The 21112-nt window shown below is 38.9% G+C and overlaps 4 protein-coding genes across 4 annotated transcripts; 2 read left to right on the forward strand and 2 right to left on the reverse strand.

Moving 5' to 3' along the window:
- Positions 1–2588: 2588 nt before the first annotated feature.
- On the reverse strand, positions 2589–6766 carry LOC102715627 (long chain base biosynthesis protein 2c-like). Its single transcript, XM_006645213.2, has 12 exons — positions 6626–6766; positions 6420–6485; positions 5751–5839; positions 4827–4972; positions 4430–4554; positions 4251–4344; positions 3962–4125; positions 3628–3789; positions 3414–3540; positions 3169–3335; positions 2935–3042; positions 2589–2830 (listed from the first exon to the last, which is right to left on the reverse strand). The coding sequence occupies exons 1-12, from the start codon at positions 6764–6766 to the stop codon at positions 2741–2743; spliced, it is 1479 nt and encodes a 492-aa protein (XP_006645276.1). The 3' UTR covers positions 2589–2740.
- A 2067-nt stretch (positions 6767–8833) lies between these two features.
- LOC102715901 (long chain base biosynthesis protein 2d) lies at positions 8834–12809 on the reverse strand. Its single transcript, XM_006645214.3, has 12 exons — positions 12206–12809; positions 12053–12118; positions 11274–11362; positions 11025–11170; positions 10807–10931; positions 10637–10730; positions 10382–10545; positions 10011–10172; positions 9801–9927; positions 9560–9726; positions 9288–9395; positions 8834–9180 (listed from the first exon to the last, which is right to left on the reverse strand). Exons 1-12 carry the CDS (start codon positions 12329–12331, stop codon positions 9085–9087), a joined length of 1470 nt encoding a protein of 489 aa, XP_006645277.1. The 5' UTR covers positions 12332–12809; the 3' UTR covers positions 8834–9084.
- A 1620-nt stretch (positions 12810–14429) lies between these two features.
- On the forward strand, positions 14430–18960 carry LOC102718238. The gene is made up of 16 exons (XM_006646578.3): positions 14430–14771; positions 15168–15262; positions 15372–15485; positions 15611–15715; positions 15829–15900; positions 16139–16251; positions 16337–16471; positions 16571–16639; positions 16766–16853; positions 16951–17022; positions 17144–17244; positions 17733–17850; positions 17966–18025; positions 18119–18229; positions 18394–18515; positions 18630–18960. The coding sequence occupies exons 1-15, from the start codon at positions 14654–14656 to the stop codon at positions 18490–18492; spliced, it is 1470 nt and encodes a 489-aa protein (XP_006646641.1). The 5' UTR covers positions 14430–14653; the 3' UTR covers positions 18493–18515; positions 18630–18960.
- Positions 18961–19396: 436 nt separating this feature from the next.
- Positions 19397–21079, forward strand: LOC102716462 (photosynthetic NDH subunit of subcomplex B 5, chloroplastic). Its single transcript, XM_006645216.3, has 5 exons — positions 19397–19721; positions 19864–19918; positions 20037–20105; positions 20208–20266; positions 20378–21079. Exons 1-5 carry the CDS (start codon positions 19458–19460, stop codon positions 20609–20611), a joined length of 681 nt encoding a protein of 226 aa, XP_006645279.1. The 5' UTR covers positions 19397–19457; the 3' UTR covers positions 20612–21079.
- The last annotated feature ends 33 nt before the right edge of the window (positions 21080–21112 follow it).

The raw sequence follows: 21112 nt of genomic DNA on the forward strand, positions 1-21112 counted from the left end.
TTAATGCTCATTTAAATATAAAAAATTCGATTTGATGTTTTTAAAAAAACTTTTTGGAACAACAAGGCCTTACACGTGTTGCCAATCGACAATTTGTCAAGCCCCTAGAATTCTAGACATGCATGGCCGGTTTTTTCGTTGACTGAAAACGTACAAGAATTAATTTATTGTATCTTGTTGTACTGCAGCATGCATGCATTTGGTACAAAGTCAATGTGAAATTTTAATTTCAGTTGCGTGTGTGTACGTACGAATTTTTTTTAATTTTATATACCTAAACATAGTGACCTTTACACCATCCGGACTAATATGGTCAAATAATATTGTTACACTAAGGAGTTAGCGTGACAGTATTGTTTTACTGTGCTAGTTTAATTAGTGTTGTCAAAACATTTAAATCTAAAAATAAATTAAGGTGGAGTTTAATTTAAAATAAAAATATTCATAAAATAAAAGGATTACGTATATACGTACTTCCATATCATTTGGTAGGTTAAAGATAAAAATTTTATGGGTTGCATTCTTTTCCTCAGTTATTCTCAGACTGCTTCTTGGTTTTTATGCGCACGTTTTCTGAAATACTAAACGGTATATTTTTACAAAAAGTTTTTATACAGGAGTTCATCATCTCATTTTTTAAATAGATTTTTGACTTTCTAGTGGTTAATTTTATTGTTTGCACTATTAAAAATATTGAAAAATCAAATGATCTTTCATCTTTCACCTTCAGCTATAAAATACCACATATATGGAAATCCTTGATTTATCTCGCAAAATACTTTTGCTACATCCTAATTTTGTCGGTTGTATGTGTGTGTGTGTATATATATATATATATATAATTATTGAAATTGATATCAAAGTAAAATTTGGAGACACCGTGCTCGATGGAACGCAAATTGTTGCCGTACTGTAAAAAGGAGAGGAAAAAGATTGACGTTAATTAATAACCGGTACTCATGTTAAACAAGAATTGGGGTGTGTTAGAAGAAGATTGACAGGAAAAGATAATAAACAAGAAATCTCATTAGCGAATACTTAATTTAGTATTAAATATTTTTTTTAGATAATGGATAAAAGAATCCAGCCTTGACTTCAAAGAAGCTACATCCACTTATTACAAAGTTTATAGATTCTAACACGCATAAATTTGGTTCATACATAAAGCTAAAAGTCCATCAAGCAAGAGAGGAACAACGAGGATCACTAGAGTAAAGCATTACTCAATTCTATTGCTAAATCTCCAGCCAAAGTGTCCAAACACTTGCATAGCCAAAATCTCCACCTTCTGACACGCAATAGAGATAATTTCTTTGTTCTCTTCATGCTTTTGTAGGATTGCCCACCACCGCAACAAATACGTCGTTATAAAAAGAACCTGTAAATATGTTTTTAGAAGGGAATTGTCAAAAACCACCTTATTCCTGCTTAGCCAAAGAGCCCAGCAAATTGCAGATGCTCCTATTAACATTAAATTTTTAATCTCCACACTCTTTCCACTCAACCAGTTCCCTCCTAAATTATCAAAACTAAATGGTGCTCTTAACCCTAAAGATATAAAAACACATCCCCATATAAATTTGGCATAATGACATTAAAGAACAGATGTTGGATAGTTTTATTGTGCATAAAAAACAACACTTCAAACCACCATCCCAGTTTCTCCTAGCTAAGTTGTATTTTGTCAAAACTAAACCCTTAAATAAGTACCATAAAAATACTTTTATCTTAAGAGGTAATTTCAACTATCATACGCCTTTATTTCTAAAAGAATGACTATTGTTTTTCTTAAAAGTACCGTTTACTGAGAACTGTTCTCGTAACAAACGTGATGAGTTTTCATCCAACGCAGCATTAAAAGTGTCTTCCTCGCAGAAAGGAAAAAGAAACAGAGTGCTGTGTCTTCAACTCAGGATGTTTTCAGTTCAGACGATCTATCACCTGACATTTTCCGGTATTTTTACCTTTCAAGCGAGACCTGGTCAAGTCAAGATATCCACACACATAACAACTCACTTCATCCGGAGCACGCATGGCTTGAATTTTTCTCGCTTGATTATGTAGTTCGTAGTGTCCGAGGACTTGTCAGCTGTAGCTGTAGCTAGCTAGCTAGCCCACAGACTTGCAAGACATTTCAAATGGTGTTGTTAACTTTGATAAGTGTAATTTGTATTGTATGCATAAAGCTTCTTCAATTCAGATTCTTGGACTATTTATAGCGGTGGGGATTATCTGCAGTGTTACCTTTACTGTGGCAGTTACCGACATGTCAGCAACTATCACTACAGTAGCAGTAGGATTTACGTCCTGTTTATAGTGTATGGATTTTCGTAATAAACAGCCCAGACGGCTGCACCTGACGAGGCCATGCAGCTGACACCATGCTACCAGATCAATCAAGCAGTTCAGCGATTTAACATCGTTTTTTTTTTCAGATTTGCATTTCTTGCCATTCAGTTTATAACTTGGTCTCGGTAATTAAATCGTTGCTTCATATTATGCATATGATCGATGCAGCTGATGCTGCATCTTGAAAGGGAGTTTAAAAAGATTCAGAGTTGTAACAATGAAAATTTTGCTTCATCTGAATTCGAGAAAACTACTTGTGCTTTGAACTATGATACATGATAATACAAGGAGCTCCTAATACAAGCTGTACAAATCTAAACAACTTCAGAAACAAAGCTGTACAAATCTAGTGTATGGAGTGTATTGCTTCCAGAGTTCCAGTTATCATTGTTCACTGAATCTTCTTCAGTTCCTCCACGGATGTAGTCTTTTCATGCTTCAAGTATTTGATTCCCACGAGGTCGCCAACTTTGCTTATAACCTAAAAAATTAGCATGAAATTTAGTAACAGTGTGTGGTTTGCAACCAAATCAAACTTGTCACAACAAAGCCACAATTCTATATAATTAGCATTGACGATTATACCTCCAATCCTTTAATAAGATCTTCCCTAGAGTGGGAAGCTGAGATGCATATCCTAGCTCTGGCAAGCAGTAGTGGCGTTGCAGGAAATGCAACAGTAACAACGGCAACCTAGAATTGTGAAATTATGTCAAATTAGTCAATCAGAAAATAAAAAACTTCCCCAGGAGAAATTCCGGGTACTACTCAATTCAAAACTAAAATATGAAATATTCACTGAAAAATACTGAAACTCACGTGTTGTCTCAGGCACTCTCTTGAGAATGCAGGTATTTTAGCAGGATTGTACAGCATGATAGGCATGACAGGCGAGTCATTGTCTCCAAGAACTTGAAAACCCATTTTCTGAAGCTGTGAACGGAAGAAATTGCTGTTCTCTCGAATCTGAAAAAGCTTCTTGGCTCCTGTTTAGAACAATAATTACATTAATAATTTCCTCAAAACAAAAGCTAGACATAAGAAATCAAAAGTTCATATTAAACCTCTGTTAGATCCATCTTCACCAAGGATAACTTTTATTGCAGAGATGACCAGCTGGACGGCTGGAGGTGACATGGAGGTTGCATAGATATGGGCAGGGCATATGTGCTTCAGATGATCAATAATCTCCTGTTAAACATAGCATAATCCATGGTCAGAAATTTTCAACTGCAACTGTTCAGCCAAGTATCAATGAGTCAATGATCATCTTCGTACTTTTGATGCTGCAATGTAACCTCCACATGATCCAAATGATTTAGTAAATGTCCCCATCATAATATCAACATTAGCTGGCTCCACTCCTAGTAGCTCACATACACCTCGCCCAGTTTTACCCACAGCTCCAATACTGTGTGCCTCATCTAAATATAAGTAAGCCTATTCAGAAGTTAGAGTACAATAGTCAATGCTCCATAAATATGTATCATTATTAATAGGTGGTGAAAACTGAGTAATGCATATGCCAGTAATTATATAGATTTAATTACATGCTTACAGCAATGATCTGAACAAGAAAAAAAACATGAGTCAGTGTGTGAAATTCTTGAACCTTATATTTCTTGCAGACAGCTATAATCTCAGGGAGTTTGCATAGCTCCCCCTCCATACTATATATTCCCTCCACAATCACAATTATCTTCTTCCATGGCCTGTTTCTGCGAGGCTGGCCTCCTGCAATCTGCTTTCTCAATACCTCTTCCAAGTGTGCAGGATCTTGAAGAAAGTAATGGGAATCATTAAGTTTTGTGGTCTATTGTTGAGCTCATCAGTTGCAAGAGTAGCTGTCAATTATCACTTGGAAGTTGCAATTGTAACTGGGGATTTATCAGTGAGCTTACTGTTATGTTGAAATACTTGAACACTAGCTCCTGAACCCCTAGCTCCATTCACAATAGAGTTGTGGTTCAGTGAATCACTAATTATGAGGCCTCCCTGCAATCAATAATGCAATTAGCTGCAGGGTATAATGTACAACAAGAATATATGAAGAGAATGGGGCAGTCTCTCTACTACTGACCTTCTCAATCAAGGCAGGAATAATTGCAGAGTTAGTCACATAACCCATGCCGAAGATAATAGCTGCAGGCTTGCCAACAAATCTTGCAACCAGCTCTTCAAGCTCCACATGCAGCTTAGTGTTGCCTAAGATTTTAGATTAATCAGGTAAGCTAGCTTTTTTTTAAGTAACAGAAATTAATGGTTTACACCCATGGCCTCTGCATCTGCAGCTGAATTAGTTCTACATGCAGCTTACTGTTGTCTAAACTTATATATACATCATCAGCTAAGCTTATATATATATATACACACACACACACACAAGATATACTAAATCATTTAAAACTCAATTGTGGTAAATTAGCTCAGAGTCATAAGCCAGATACTTTTTTTTTTTGGATTAAACATAAGCCTACCTCCATCGACTCGGACACTGCAAGTGCTAGCAGAGTATTTCTTCAGAGATTCAAGAACACGAGGGGTGCAGTATTCATCTGCTGCAGCAAAGCCAAGGTAGTTGTAGGAACCTAAGTTAAGGCACTTAGATGTTTTTGTCGTACGACTGCATCAAAGAAGCGTTGAATCAGAGCCCAGATATGTGTGCCATTGCTTATGATAATTGCTCCAGCATCTGATCATAAATATTTGATTATTTGATATTTAAACAATATGGAGGTCAAACTTTTAAGGTTTTGACCATCAACAACTTTTCAAACATAAAAATGATATATATAGTTTTGTCTCTTGAAAAGCATTTTCCTAATTGCTTAAATTTATTGAAGTTTATAAAAAGTTGTTATAATATAAAATTATGATCCAAGTCATACATCAAAAGTTGCCAAAGTCAAACATCATACTTCCTACATTTAATTCCTCTTATTTGGACATTGATACGGTCTCAGAAACCTGTCTTTGACTTAGATTTTCATTTCTGTTATAATATATATAATAAATAATTAAAAATTTTACTTTTATTTTTTAAAGGCTTATCTTTATATGCCTTTTAGTGTCTTTAAACTAAATATTCTTAAAGATATTAATAGCTAAAGTTTTAATAGTTTTTTACTTCAACGTTTTTTTTTTTGCAAAATAACAGGAATTATCGAACTGAAAGGACCTACGTAGTTTTAATTTGATGAAGTAATTAGGTGAAAATGGAACGCGGGAAGGACAGGTATATATAGGGGCGGTGCGTGGGGCAGGCTCGAGCCTTACGTCTGGCAAAAAAATACATTGAAAAATTTATATATTATAGTTAAAATTTATTCGAAAGATTTATATCTCATCGTTGAACACTAGGTTTGATAAATTTCTGGTTTCGCCTCTAGTTATATACGTACATGAGTGTCTTGTTATTGTCGTTTGAGTAGCGCTCAACCACGTCGAACCAAGCGTCTGGCTTGCTGGCTATTGGTCGCCAAAAACAGTCCTACATTTTAAAAAAAATTAAATTAACAAACATTTATATATAAGCCATCATGGTTATTGGTTAAGGCGTCGCTATAGCGTGGTGGCGTTCCGTGAAGAGCAAGGTGTGTTCTTGGCGTTAGGCTGCCTCCGCCTTTTGGTTAAGTTTTTTTTATTACATGCCATCCAGTTAATTATAGTTTTTAAAAGAATCAATAATATAAAGATAATTTGTATTTTTTTTACTATTTATATTAAATTTGAATATGCATGTTTATGAAATGATATTATATATGTGTGTTGATAAGAAAAATTATACGACTTTCGTTTCAAAATATAAATATTTTTACGATGTTTAGTATAGACTTGTGCAACATATGAGAGTCAAAATATTTTTTTAGTCACTTCAGGATCAATTTTTTTAAATTTTGAATTGATTAGATTCTAGTTCTAAGCATTTGATTGACTCTAGAGTCGTAAAAATGATTGAAATAATAGAAATTAATACAGAAATGAGTGTATTATATTACCAAGTTTGAATCCTATAAATAAGTACAATTTGAAACAGAAGAAGTACATGTTGATGGAAAGCATGAGCTCACCTGGATGCGGCGAATGAAGCGACGGGCGTAGAAATCCTCCGGGCCTCCGCAAATCGGAGCGTAACCCTACTCGTATATATATACGTACGTATAGATAGAGTACACATTAGGTATACGCAATCCGTAATGATTAATTATTAAATTATAATAACCCGAATAAATAATGGAAATTAAGAAGCTAATATTAATCGAGCCACGTATAGTACCTTGCTGCTGGCCGGCGAGCCGTCGCCGTCGCCGGCGGCGGAGAAGACGAAGCGGAAGAAGTCGCGGAGGTGGCCGAAGGCGAAGATGAGGCCGTAGCTGAAGACCGTGGTCACCGCGGTCACCAGCGGCACCTTCACCATAGGTAGGTAGAAGAAGATCGACTGCCGCCGGCCGGCTAGCCGGTGACGGCGGGCGGTGGCGCTAGCTGGGCGAGATCGATCGAGCCGTCGAGGTGAGAGAAGATCGAGCAGGTGTAGCTAGTGTATTTGTAGCTCGCGGAGAAATAATCAATGGAGCTAGAGCGAGCGAGGTAGCTAGCCAGGCTGCAGCCAGCCATACGTACGCACATGCATCCATGGAGATGGAGTAGTCATAATTTAATCTCGAGATAATTAGTGTGGATGCATCGATCATGCATGGAGATTAATTACTTACGACCGCTTGTTTTAGACCACAAATTTGAATACCAGCAGACCATGGGCCAACGGTTTAATGGCAAGTTTAATAGTATAGCCAACTAATAACTCCAATTTATCTATAATCAATCTAATAGCTAATTCATATAATAATTACCTATAAAATATCAATACATGATCCCATATGTCATACACATATTTTGTCTTGAAACAAGTGTGTAGCTGGTTACAAATTAGTCGCTCACTTTTTTCTCTCTTACCTCTTATCTCTTTAAAATATGCTTATAGCCGTCTTATAGCCTGCTATTACACCTGCTCTAAGGGATATCTTCCGTCTGCTCTAACCTCATCTTTCGTAAACTGAATCTTAAAAATTAGGCTACAAAATATGTATTCCACATGCTATTTCCATGTATATATATTCTTAATATTTATGTAGTACTAAAATGAGAGGTAGAAATATGTGTGTCACCGATACAAATTATTTTTATACCCAATATTTTTTTGGATGGGTCCCATAGTAAAGTATTAGTATTTTTCTGGAGACGCTCTACAGTACATCGAATTTTGTGCGTTTTCTCGGACTGCTATTGGGCCACGTGGCATCTCTATATACCTCTTCTCCGCTTGCCACAACCACTCCGCCCTGTTAGTTATTTTGTTTTCACCGGAGAAGAATGTACTGACTGGTGATTCGCTAGCTGACTGGTCGGGTGGGGTGAGCGAGGCCGTGTGGCCCGCAAGTCAGTGGATAAGCATGTCGTGGGTTGTAGTGTACGGGGGTTGTTTATGTGCCTTTTTTTTCCTTTTTTTTTGGTTGTGCGCTGCCACGTGGCCACCGTTGTTTACGAGGGTCCACTTAATGCTGCACCTATCGTAGGTGGTGCGGCCATGCTAGGAGCGATCGATTGTTTTACGGTATATTTAATAATAATCTGACAGCTAAATTTATAAAATAAAATTTGATTTAAAAAACTCAAAAATTAAGTTCAAATTTAAGGTTAAAAATTTAAATTTTATCCATAAATTATTTGTTGTTTATTAATAAATCATTTGGATAAGCATAAGCGAGATAATATTGTTTTTATGTAATTCCAAATCAAAAGAATAAATGCGTGGTCTACCTCACACATTCAATATAACTATCTATACTAAAACTATCTATAAACAAGAACATCGGACGGAGCTACAGCGTTCCTGCACCTGGTCCAGAAAATATTTTAGTTACAGTAAATATATTTTTATCATATATGCACCCCTCTCAATCCAATCTTAGACATCTGTAGCAGTCTAAACTCAATTCAAAATACTAAAAGTAAGTTAGAGATATTCTCTATATTTTATACTATTTTCGTCTCTAAGCCCATGGCTAAATCACAGTAGGTGCGCAGCAAAGCTGCGCCAAGTTTTCTAGTTCAACATTATTATTTAGATAATTAGAGTCTATAGCGGTAGATGCCAGAAGATTTATGTATTGTTTTGAGGAATTTTTGGTAGCATTTCTTTCAAAACCTCTACCTTTTCCAAACAGTTTAGATTCCCGCGTAGATTTTGAGAAGTTGTATTTGTGTAATCCAAAAAATATATTACAAACCCGAATCTGACAAGCCGATATTTTCTAGATTCTCACCAGCTAGTTTTTCATTAGCCGCTCTTAGAATCTTAAGCTTCAATTCTTCAAACATGATCTATGTAATTATTTCACATAGAATCTTAGAATCTTAAGCTTATTTCACATATGATTGATGCAACTAATATTGCATCTTGAAAGAAGTTAAATCAGTCTGCGAATGATTTCAAACAGTTCCTCTCAAGATCCAGAGTTGTGACAGTGAAAATTTTGCTTCCTCTGAATTCGACAAAACAACATCTATCAGTGTGTTGTGTTTTGGACTATGATGGATGATGATACAAGCTGTACAGATCTAAACCACTCAGAATTAGAAACAAAGGAAAACAAAAGGGTTCGAGGCTCATGAGCCAAAGCAGAGGCATGACACAGTGCTTAGATGACCCAGTATATTGCTCCCTGTAGCAAGTGTTCATTGAAGCTTCTTCGTTTTCTCAACAGACGTAGTCTTTTCATGCTCAACTGGGAAGTATTTGATTCCCACGAGGTCACCAACTTTGCTGATAACCTAAACAATCCACATGAAATTTAGTAGCTGTATGTGGTTTGCAACTAAACCAAACTTGTCACAAGAAGCCATAACGCCAGTACCATTGATGAGAGGATGAAATTTACCTCCAATCCTTTAATAAGATCTTCCCTAGAGTGGGAAGCTGAGATGCATATCCTAGCTCTGGCAAGCAGTAGTGGTGTAGCAGGAAAGGCAACAGTAACAACGGCAACCTAGAATCGTGAAACACATCACATTACTCAAACATCAGAACTTTCAGTGAAGAAATCATGCATGCTACTGAATTCAAAACTAAAGCATGACTTATTCGTTAAAAAATTATAAATATTATTTATCAAGCATTTAATGGATTGTGAGATATAGTTTGAAAGCTCACATGTTGCCTCAGGCACTCTCTTGAGAATGCAGGTATTTTAGCAGGATTGTAAAGCATGATAGGCATGACAGGCGAATCATTGTCTCCAAGAACTTCAAAACCCATTTTCTGAAGCTCTGAACGGAAGAAATTGCTGTTCTCCCTAATCTGAGCAAGCTTTTTGGCCCCTATTTAGAGCAATGATTACATTAGGAATTTCATCAAGTCAGAAGAAATAAGAAATCGGCAACTTTCGATATACCTCTGTTAGATCCATCTTCACCAAGGATAACTTTTATCGCAGAGATGACCTGCTGGACAGCTGGAGGTGACATGGATGTTGCATAGATATGGGCAGGGCATATGTGCTTCAGATGATCAATAATCTCCTGGTAAATACAGCATAGTCCATGGGTCAGATTTTTCAACTACAGTGTTCAGCCAAGTATTGATAAGTGAATCTGCTTCATACTTTTGATGCTGCAATGTAACCTCCGCATGATCCAAATGATTTAGTAAATGTTCCCATCATAATATCGACATCAGTTGGATCCACTCCTAGTAGCTCACAAACACCTCTCCCAGTTTTACCAACAGCTCCAATACTGTGTGCCTCATCTAAATATGTGTAAACCTATCCAGAAGGTTAGGTACAATAGTCAGTACTCAATTACTCAGTAAGCATCTATCGCTTTTAATAGTGGTGAAAGTTGAAGCAAACATCTAACGTTTTTAATAGCTGGTGAAAGTTGAAGTAATGTATATGCCAGTAAAATGGTTTACATGCCCACACCAATGATCCGGAAAAAGAACATAAGAAGTCAGTGTGTGAAATTCTTATACCTTATATTTTTTGCAGACAGCTATAATCTCAGGAAGTTTGCATAGCTCTCCCTCCATGCTATATATTCCCTCAACAATAACAATAATCTTCTTCCATGGCCTGTGTGTACGAGGCTGGCCTCCTGCGATCTGCTCTCTCAATACCTCTTCCAAGTGTGCAGGATCTGGAAGAAAATAAAGGAAACCATTACATTCTGTGATCTACTGTTGACCTTATCACTTGCAAGAGTAGCTGGCAATTATCAGTGAACTTACTGTTATGTTGAAAAACTCTAACAGTAGCTCCCGAACCCCTAGCTCCATTCACTATAGAGTTATGGTTCAATGAATCACTAATTATGAGGCTTCCCTGCAATCAATAATACATTAGCCCCAGGATGTACAAAAGGATAGAAAGAAAACAGAGCAGTCTGTATATCACGGACCTTCCCAACCAAAGCAGGAATGATCGCAGAGTTCGTCACATAACCCATACCAAAAACAATTGCTGCAGGCTTACCAACAAATCTTGCAACCAGCTCTTCAAGTTCTATGTGCAGCTTAGTGTTGCCTAAGATTGCATACGAATCAGGTAAGCTTGTATACTACACAAAATCATTTGAGAATTCGATGGTGACAAATTATAGCAGCAATATAAGCCTACCTCCATCGACTCGGACACTGCAAGTGCTAGCAGAGTATTTCTTCAGTGACTCAATAACACGAGGGGTGCAGTATTCATCTGCTGCAGCAAAGCCAAGGTAGTTGTAGGAACCTAAGTTAAGGCACTTAGATGTTTTTGTGGTACAACTGCATAGAAGAAGCATTGGATCTGAGATTAGCATGCGTCCTAAAATATAGGGAGAATTTACTTATGGTAGCTAGGTGCTGAATGGAATTGACAAATACATACTGCAGTGTCTTATTACTGTCATTTGAATAACGCTCAACCACATCAAACCAAGCATCCGGTGCACTAGCAATTGGCCGGCCAAAACAATCCTGCCATAATAATTGACAAAACAAAGTAAATAAGAACAAAACAAAAGGAAGATCAATCTATCATTCTAGAGTTTAAACAGTGAAACATCGTCCCTTATCCATACAATTAAGACTGAATTTACCATTGAAGGACTGATCCACCTATGGTTTACAAATACCTACTCATACAGTCAAACTAATTACTAGTTCCTTCATGTAATAAACTCTGTAACCTGGAATATTGGAATAGCATGGTCAATATCGCACAAGAGAAAGAAGCAGTTTCACTTCTTCCAACCATCACTTCTAAATTTTATCCGAGAAAGAAAAGCTATTCTATGAGACTATAAATTCTACTGCAATAGCTAGTCCATGGGACCGGAGTGCTTCAAATGAAAGTTTACATTTTTAGGACACAATTATACATCTTTCACCTGGGACTGGGACAGTTCCTGAGTTCCATCGTATGATCTACATAGGACGACGCTAAAGCAACTGTCACTCTACTGTTTACTCCACCAAATTAATGAAGGAATGAATCACTTAGAACCAATTAACTTTGTGCATTTTGTAAAGGAGCTACCTTTACAAAGCCAGCATTACATGATCACGTGACAGTTCCAACAAAATTAAAGGGGAAAAAGATCGAGCTTTTTTTTTACGAGTCAATTCCGCTCTGAAAATCGTGGCAATGGGGGGAGGGCACCTCACCTGGATGCGGAGATAGAGGCGGCGCGTGTAGAAATCCTCCAGCCCCAGGCAAATCGGCGCGTAACCCTAACGAATTAGCAAGGAAGAGAGCGTGAGCTAAACCCAAAAAAAATCAAAAATCAAATCCGAGCCTCTCCGGCCGGCCGGGCCAACCTTGAGGTTGCTGGATTTGCCGGCATCGAGGATCCTGCGGACGAAGTCGCGGAGCTGGCCGAAGGCGAAGAGGAGGCCGTAGCTGAAGAGCGTGGTGAGCGCGGTCACGTAGGGGAGCCTCACCATCGTCGGGAGTCGGCTTCCCCTCTTCTCACGAGCGGCGGCGGAGAGCGAGAGAGAGCCTGGGAAGCGACGGCGACGGCGACGGCTGGAGCGGGGCGGTATTTGTAGCCCGGCGCGCCGCCGCCACCACCACCACCACCACCGCGACTCTGCGAGCGGCGAGAGGAGGGAGGGAGGCGGGGGGGAGTGGAAGAGGTCGTCAATGGCGACGCGGGGCGGCGATTAATTATTGTATACTGTCAGCAACGAGGCTGTGATGGCGATTAGCACTTAAGATAATAAGATAATTAGCCGGATCGGGGTCAGGAGAAGGCGGGATTCACGACGGCGGCGGCGACGGACGGAGACGGCGGCGGAGCGGAGGAGGCGACAGCGCAATGTGCGGCCGTGGTCCCCGTCGCCGGTCAGCCGCGCTCGAATGATGGGCATCGCATCGCATCGTGTTTGTTTTCTTCCTCGCCATTTCTTGATCTCGAGATAGGTAGGAGCAGCAAGTCAGCACTCAGCACTCAGCAGAGCCTGTTCATTGATCATTTCTGCTTAATGGTTCCGATTTTTCTTTTTTTAAAAGATATTTATGTTTTTTGAAAAAAAGTTATTTTAAACCTGGTTCTTTGAAATTTTACTGGAGTTAATTAATTTGTTTGCGCTCTCAAATAATTATTACAAATTGTTCGGCTATTTAACAGGAAAGAACACACGGAGCACCACTCGTAGTAAAATTCATTGATTTTTGCTGGAAATATGTATTCATCTTTTGTCTTTTGCTTATGTTTGTAAGCTAAATTTAAATTTTTGACTTTAAATTTAGAGTTGATTTTGATATTTTTTTATCATAGTTTATTTTTCAGCTTTTGAATTTTAGATCGTCAAGAACACGTACATAAAAAAATTATTCGTAAATTATTTTCTATTTACAAATATGCCGTTAGATTTTTCGTTGAAAAAAACAGAAAAGATGACACCCCTCCCCTCTGTTCTGAATTTGGTACTTTCTGTGTGTAGTTATAAAGGAGTATGCTGGAAAAAAAAAAGACTAGAGATTGGAATTAACTGATGTCATGCAGGGAAGCAGGTTAGTGTTCAACTCAAAGTGGAATTTCAGTCAAAATCTGTGACCTTGCCAGTGTTTTGAGTTGATGGGTATTGGTCTATTGGATGGACCACGAATGCACTGCTCAAGTCAAGAAATCCATCCAAAAAACAATTCAATTCATTATACCATAGATATATCCAGTCGAAACATGACTTCAATTTATTGTTTTTGTCACTATATTATAGAGAGCCCAGAAGACCCAATGAGTCAGCTCTGGCTGGCTGAGAGGCAAAATTCTCACCTGGTCATACTTGGCCAACACAAAATTTCATGTCAACTAGTCAAGTGGGGAGTTTGGCACATACAGCTTACAATTTTTCAAAAAGTGTCGTTGTTGCATGTAACATTGTGTTATTTTGTTAGATGAATATGAAAGAATCTTATGATAGCTATTTCAGGATAGAAACAATATAATTAACTACTGAAGTTAAAAATCTACTTTAGAAATGTGAGACAATTAATTATTATGCAGAAACTTTTATAAGAAAAAATCATCATTTTGAACAGTTTAGGAGGCACACGCAAAGAAACCGATAAATAATATGAACAAAAGAAAATAGCCAATTAAGCATAACAATAGGAAATGGGAACTTCTAAGTTACTCCCTCTGCTCTAAATATTATCTCTCTCTTAAATAAGATATTTTTGCCACTATAGCTTGTCTCATCAGGCTTATTGTAAATTCTTTTTATTTTATACTCGGCTACCCCACTCATACTTATTTCTTATTTATCCACGGTCTTTTTTTCTCAACTTTAATCCATTGGTTACATTTTAGGACGAGGTCTTTACTCTTGAATGAAAAGCCCAAAATTTTATAGGGCCCATGTGTCAGACTTCAAATAGCGTTCTCTGAATTTCTTGCTGGCGGCAGAAACTCCAGTTCAGGTGAACCTCTAAACTTGTCATATTTTAAGCTTTGATTTACGAAGGAATCCAGAGGTGATGTGAATACGCTTCTGACAGGATTACGCCTTGTAAGTTGGAAGGCGTATTGGGAGGTCTCGCTTCAGTCGTGCCGGGCGCCGGCTGGCCGGAGGAAGAAGACGGCGTGGATCTGTAACCGCGATGCGTTCCATTTCTCTCCCACTCGCGATAATTAATCGCGCCTGCACCGCTCGAAATTCCGATCCCCATCCTCTCTCCTCTCCAATCTGCGTTTCTTCTTCTTCTTGGAGGAGGAGGAAACGGACGAGTGCGGCGGCATTAGCCTTCTTGGTACCACGGCAATGGCGGAGGCGGAGGCGGATGCCGGGAGGAAGGAGAAGGAGGTGGTGTGGCTGGAGCGCGAGTCGGTGATCCCCATCATGAAGCCCAAGCTCATCATGAAGCTCGCCTACCTCATCGGTATACCACGAGCTCTCTCTCTCTCTCTCTCTCCCTCCCTCCCCGTTTTAGGATGAGCCGATTCGTATCACGGAGCTGTCTCGTGAGAATCTTTCCTCTTCTGAAGGAAAGGAAGAATCTTTGCGGGTTGGTTGATTCACCTTTTACGTGTAAAATGGAATCTACCTAGAGAAATCATCTCAATCGTTGGCAACTTGGCATTGCAAATTCAGTCCAATGCCCACGGACAATGCGTATTATAATAGTGAGGTGTTAGTTATTTGGTATCAAGCATATCATACCAAGTGTTCAGCTTTCTTAGTTTCTATATTTTGAAGCAAAGTTATTGTCTTTTTGGATGTACAAGGAGACTGTGCTACTGAAGTTTTTTAAAATTCTGTTACCTGTTTCTTGAAGAGCATCAATATGACAGAGAGGAATTCTTGAAGCTCTGCAAGAGGATTGAGTACACTATTAGAGCTTGGTATCATCTCCAGTTTGATGATATGATGGTGAGAGCTTGCATACATTACTCAAGTCTTGTTCTCCATACAGGATCTGCTGATTTCTGGCACTGTTTCAGTGTGATGTGATCTGTTCAGACTGCTAAAATTTCCACAGGAACTGTTTGCTCTCTTTGACCCTGTTCATGGTGCCAAAAAGCTGCAGCAGCAGAACTTCTCACAAGAGGAGATCGATACACTCGAACAGAACTTCTTGACCTATTTCTTTCAGGTAAACAACCTGTTTGGGAGATAGAACTACTATATGCATGAGGGATATTTTTCTTAATAGGTATTACAAGAGACCCAGAAATGTCCACAACATTGCACACTAAACTGTAGGAAATCTTGGTGCAGGTGATGGAAAAAAGCAATTTCAACATATTATCAGATGATGAGGTCGAGCTTGCTCATTCTGGGCAATATCTGCTGAATCTTCCCATCAAAGTTGAGGAAACAAAGGTTAACATTCTCTCTCTCTCTCTCTCTCTCTCTCTCTCTCTCTCTAGACTGTGTCATAATCTATAAATCATTGGATTTGACAATAGCATTGTAAATATTTTTTGCTGGTGCAGTTAGATAACAAACTTTTGTCAAAGTATTTTAAAGAGCATCATCATGACAAGCTACCGGAGTTCTCAGATAAGGTGAAAAACTAACTTTATGTTCTGTCTGTTAAATCTCACTGTTATCTATCAGGGTTTTTGTTTATAGAAGATGAAAGATGGTTAGTTAATGTATTTTTTCTTTCATGAGTTTTTAGTGTAGCAGAACGAGTGCTTGGCCTCCTAACGGCTGTGAGCTGTGGCTAAGTTGTCCACAAATGTTGTTCCTGGAAAAATCATTATTTTATTTATGCACCTGATGTAACTTTTTGTATGTCAGTACGTCATATTCCGAAGGGGCATTGGACTGGATCGCACTAGCAACTTTTTCTTTATGGAGAAAGTGGACATGATCATAGCTCGCGCGTGGCGAAGGTTCCTAGAGAAAACGAGGTCTGCTATCCACTAGATATGTATGTTTATGTCCATTTTATCTTGATTATCCAAAATGTTAACTATTTTCACAATGGAATTTTAGACTGCAAAAGCTCTTCTCAAGAAAAAAAAGTGCTAGGCCGAAAGCAGATTCTAAGAAGAATGATGATCTAGTTGGTGAAGAAGAGGACAAAGAGCTATACGTTGAACGGATACGACTTGAAACAATGAAGTTGAGGTGTACTATTCTTAACCTTTTAGGGCACCACAGTTCCCAAAAACTTGCTATTTCTTCTCTTGTCAGCTCATATTTGATATTTCTGTCCTTGTTTTGTAGCTTGCGCAACTTAATTGGCAAGGTTACAATTCAAGAGCCTACATTTGAAGAGGTGATTGTCTTGTACAGGTAAAAGCCATAAATGATTTGCATCTGAGGGGTGCAGGAAGCCTTCCGTCCTTGTGAAATGGCTGTTTGCATGATGCTTTGAACTACTGTGTTATAACCAATTTCTGACTATGTTTTCTTTTTCAGGAGGAAAAGCCCAAAGGGCCAGAATGATAGAGCAATTCATGTAAAACACTTCAAAAATATTCCAATGGCAGATATGGAACTGGTTCTGGTAAGTGTAGGGAGCTACTTTGCAGGAAAAATGTGGTGGCATCCATATTTATTTCTTCAATTGGACTTATGCTGAAGAGAAATTATGACTGTTGCAGCCCGAGAAGAAAAACCCAAGCCTCACACCAATGGACTGGGTTCAGTTTATTGTTTCTGTTGTTATTGGGCTTGTAAGTGGACTGGAACTGGTTGCTCTTTTTCTTTCTTTTTTTTTTTTGATCGAGAGTGAATGTTTACACTTGATTGGTCTATGATTCATCACCTGATGATTAATTTTGTCACATTGCTCAGGTTACACTTATCAGTTCACTTGAAATGCCCAAAGCTGATTTCTGGGTTGTGGCTGCCGTCCTTTCTGCCCTGGCTGGATATTGTGCCAAGATTTATTTATCGTGAGTGTCTTGCTTGATATTCTATCTGCTAAAAATATAAGGCATATTTTGTTTCCTTCAGAGCTAGGACAAGGCTTTTACCAACAATTACTTTACTAACACATCATTTATGTGATACAAAAGTATAATCATAAGAAAATGCTTTTGAACACGAATCTAATATCATCAATTTTATGTCACAATACATTTTAGTAGAGTAACTGTTGATTAAAGTCTTGTCCTAACGAAACAAAATACGCCTTATATTTTGAAACGGAGAGAGTATATTTATTTTGATTTGGTACTCGTCCTGTTAGTAATTTGCATTATGTATAAATTATAATAGAGAAGGGAGGATGATTTTTGTTTATGTGCCCAGCCAGAATTACTACCTACATACAATGCAATTTTGCTTCCCTGATTCCTTCAGCATTTTTTTACGATGATACTTCATTTTCCGCATTGGTTGTATTGGACAAATCTGATGAGTAAGCTACTTTTTCATGCAGGTTTCAACAGAACATGGCAACCTATCAGAACCTAATAACTCAATCAATGTATGACAAACAACTAGATAGTGGGAAAGGGACACTCCTGCATCTCTGTGATGATGTGATTCAGCAGGAAGTAGGTCTCCATATTCTGGTCTTTTATTCAAATTAGCAAATCAGATAATTATCTTCAGATGAGCTTCACCTTAAAATTTATTTCTGTCTTTGTGGCTTCTGATTCTGATGTTCAGGTTAAGGAGGTTATAATTTCCTACTATATTTTGATGGAAAATGGGAAGGCGACTATTGAGGTATTGCTTTGTTATTTAGAACTGTTTTGTTTCTGAAGTTTATTTTGTGTAATTATAGAAGTCGAATTGAATATTCTTGGTTATCAATGATAGGATCTTGACTTGCAATGTGAAGAGTTAATCCAAGAAGAGTTTGGCTTGCAATGCAATTTTGAGGTGATGGATGCTGTTCAGAAGTTAGAGAGGCTTGGCATCATTACAAGAGTGAGTTCTTAGGATCTATAATGGAAAAGGGAAAACTTAGGATCCCAAAAGAGAAAATTCACATCGTACAGAATCTAAAGGATTTTTTAATCAAAGTACCATCGTGTTGTTACTGGCATTTCCTTTATTTTTATAGTGGATAATGAAGTCAGTGATGCATGCAGGATTCTATTGGAAGAATATGTTGTCTATCTCTGAAGCGCGCCAATGAGATCATTGGCGCTACTACAGAGGAGCTGGTTATGAAGGCCAGACAAAACTAGTTATCCATCTCTATTTGAACCAGGTAATCCTTTTATGAACTCTAGGCTGCCATCATTATATTGTTGCTAGTTTCTAGATGGGTCATTCAATTGTTTCTGAGATACTTCGGAAAGCCCTGACACTGATTTCTTTGCAGTTTAGGGGGTGACAATTGATCCTGGACCGGTGCAGAATAATTCTCCAATTCAACATGGGCAGATATAATGTTGTGGTTCTGTTATAGGATCTGCTGTATTATGCAATGTTTAACGCATGTTGTAAGAAATTAAGTTTAATTGTAGAAACAAAATGTGGAAAGAGCTTCATGAACTGCTGCTTTGCTTATCCATTGGTTCATTTACTGAGAACTTCGTCCGTTCCAAAATATAAACATTTCTATATACATCCATACAGCTATATTACCAAAAGTGATTATATTTTTTTAAAGAGGGAGTACAGGTAATGCACCAGCCTGCTGTACAGGAGCCAAGTATGACGCATAAAAAAACACAGTGAGTAAGAGCTTCTGATGGTTCACTGTAAAATCACTGAATCAGTGGCATCTGACGTGTGTCGCTGGATCTGTTTCTGCTCTTTTTGCAATCCATGTCCTCATGCTGCAGTTGTCTTTTCCTTCTCCTGATGTGTAAAGAGAGGGCTATGTGCTGTGCTGTGCTTGCTATCAATTCTGATTTCAGAATGCAATAGTGTTAACAAGTAATTCTATTAATCACAAGATGATCATTTCACCAGGTCTGAATTTCTCTGAGCTGATTACTGACTGACTAGTGAGCTTTTGCAGATTTCTTTCCAGTCATGAAAAGAAAAGAGAGGAAAAAGGCAGCAAAAAATCCTGGACGGTACATGCCCAACACCATTATCCTCTTGTTTTTGTCTCCTTGCAGCAAAGTATAAGTGCAGCAGCAGCAGCAGCTACCAGCTAGCAAGAACCAAGAAGCGAGCAGAGCTCAGCGTTTGGAGCGAGATGATGAGCAGCAGCTTGGTGTCCGCCATTTCTGCGTCACCGTCTGCCACTGCAAAAGCTCGCCCTCCTCATGACGGCGCAGCAGCAGCAGCAGAAGAGAGGCAGCAGCTGAGGATAAAGACGACGCACTCCGGCTGCAGCTGCTGCCAGAGCAGGGGCCGCCGGGCGGTGGTGGCGATGGCCGGGCCCGGGCCACTGACGGAGATCGAGCCGGACCTGCGGGAGGACCCCATCGACAAGTGGCGCACCAACGGCGTCAGCCCGGTCTGTCACCTCGCCGGCCGGCGCCTCCTTCCTTCTCGAGATTTTTTTTTTTTTTGGGTTCCTTTCGAGCAATTTCCATGGCTTCTTGCTGCTGTGTTTGTCTGAAGAAATGGTTTGGGACTGAAAAGAAATTGCTTTGCAGGAGGACTTCGAGTATGGAGTGTATGATGGCCACCATACCTACCATGAAACCCAAGGTCTTCTTCTACCTTATCCAGTTATCCATACCTTGAATTGAAATGCATATTTAAGCATGTTCATGTGTGATAATTCTGATTCTTATGTGATATGGTGCAACAAATCATCCAACTGAAGATAAGAAGGGCTTCTGGGAGGATGTCTCTGAATGGTATCAAGAAGCTGAACCTCCTCAGGGCTTCCAAGGTAACAACAGCCAGAGAAAAAAAAATGTCATCTTTTTAGATAAATCAAAGAAAAATCACATCTTTGTTCTCTTTCGTTTGCACTAACGGGCATCTCTTGCAGCACTCATCTCCTGGTTGTTTCCTCCTGCAATCATCCTTGGCATGGCTTTCAATGTCCCGGTAACAGATTGAGCACTTCCAACCTACTGACATGTAGTATCACATTTTCACAATCCGTCTTGGTTCTTGAGCTCCCTGAATTTTGATATACATGTCGATTTCTGCCACTAGGGAGAGTACCTCTACATCGGCGCGGCAGTGTTCGTCGTCGTGTTCTGCATCATCGAGATGGACAAGCCGGACAAGCCACACAACTTCGAGCCGGAGATCTACATGATGGAGAGATCGGCTCGCGACAAGCTCATCGCGGACTACAACACCATGGACATCTGGGACTTCAACGAGAAGTACGGCGAGCTGTGGGACTTCACCGTCGACAGAAGAGATGAGATCGTGAAATCGTAGGCTGGCATTCAGAAACGGGCGATCAGTGTCACATTTGCTACATAGATGCAGCTGCAGTAACAGTTCAGAGAATCAGAACCACTGCAAAGATAAAGCAGGGTGGCACAAAGCTGCATGATAAGTCTCTTCAAAATAAAGAAGTTGAGTGGAAAGGATGTGTGTATGCATCATCTCATCTTCTGTAAGGCCTGCTATCTATGATTGTGTGTCATTTCTGACAGTCTGAACTCTGGAGTTCAGCCAGGTACAAAAGGAGAACTGAAAATTCTGTTTCCTTCTCATATATGTATGTAATTATGTAAAGCTTCTCATCTTACATGTTCTCTGAACAAAGCATGGAATAGCTAGCAGCACACTGTTGGTCATGCCCCCAATGTATTGAAAAAAAATCCTGTAGATGACAAAGAACTGGTGCAATAGTTGTATAGTAGTATAATAATGGAATTTTTTTTGCCAAGTTTGGCACCAGCCTCATCTTATAAATATGTAGCAAAAAAAGGA

This window comes from Oryza brachyantha, chromosome 1, assembly GCF_000231095.2.
Source record: "Oryza brachyantha chromosome 1, ObraRS2, whole genome shotgun sequence".
NCBI classification, from domain to species: Eukaryota; Viridiplantae; Streptophyta; class Magnoliopsida; order Poales; family Poaceae; genus Oryza; species Oryza brachyantha.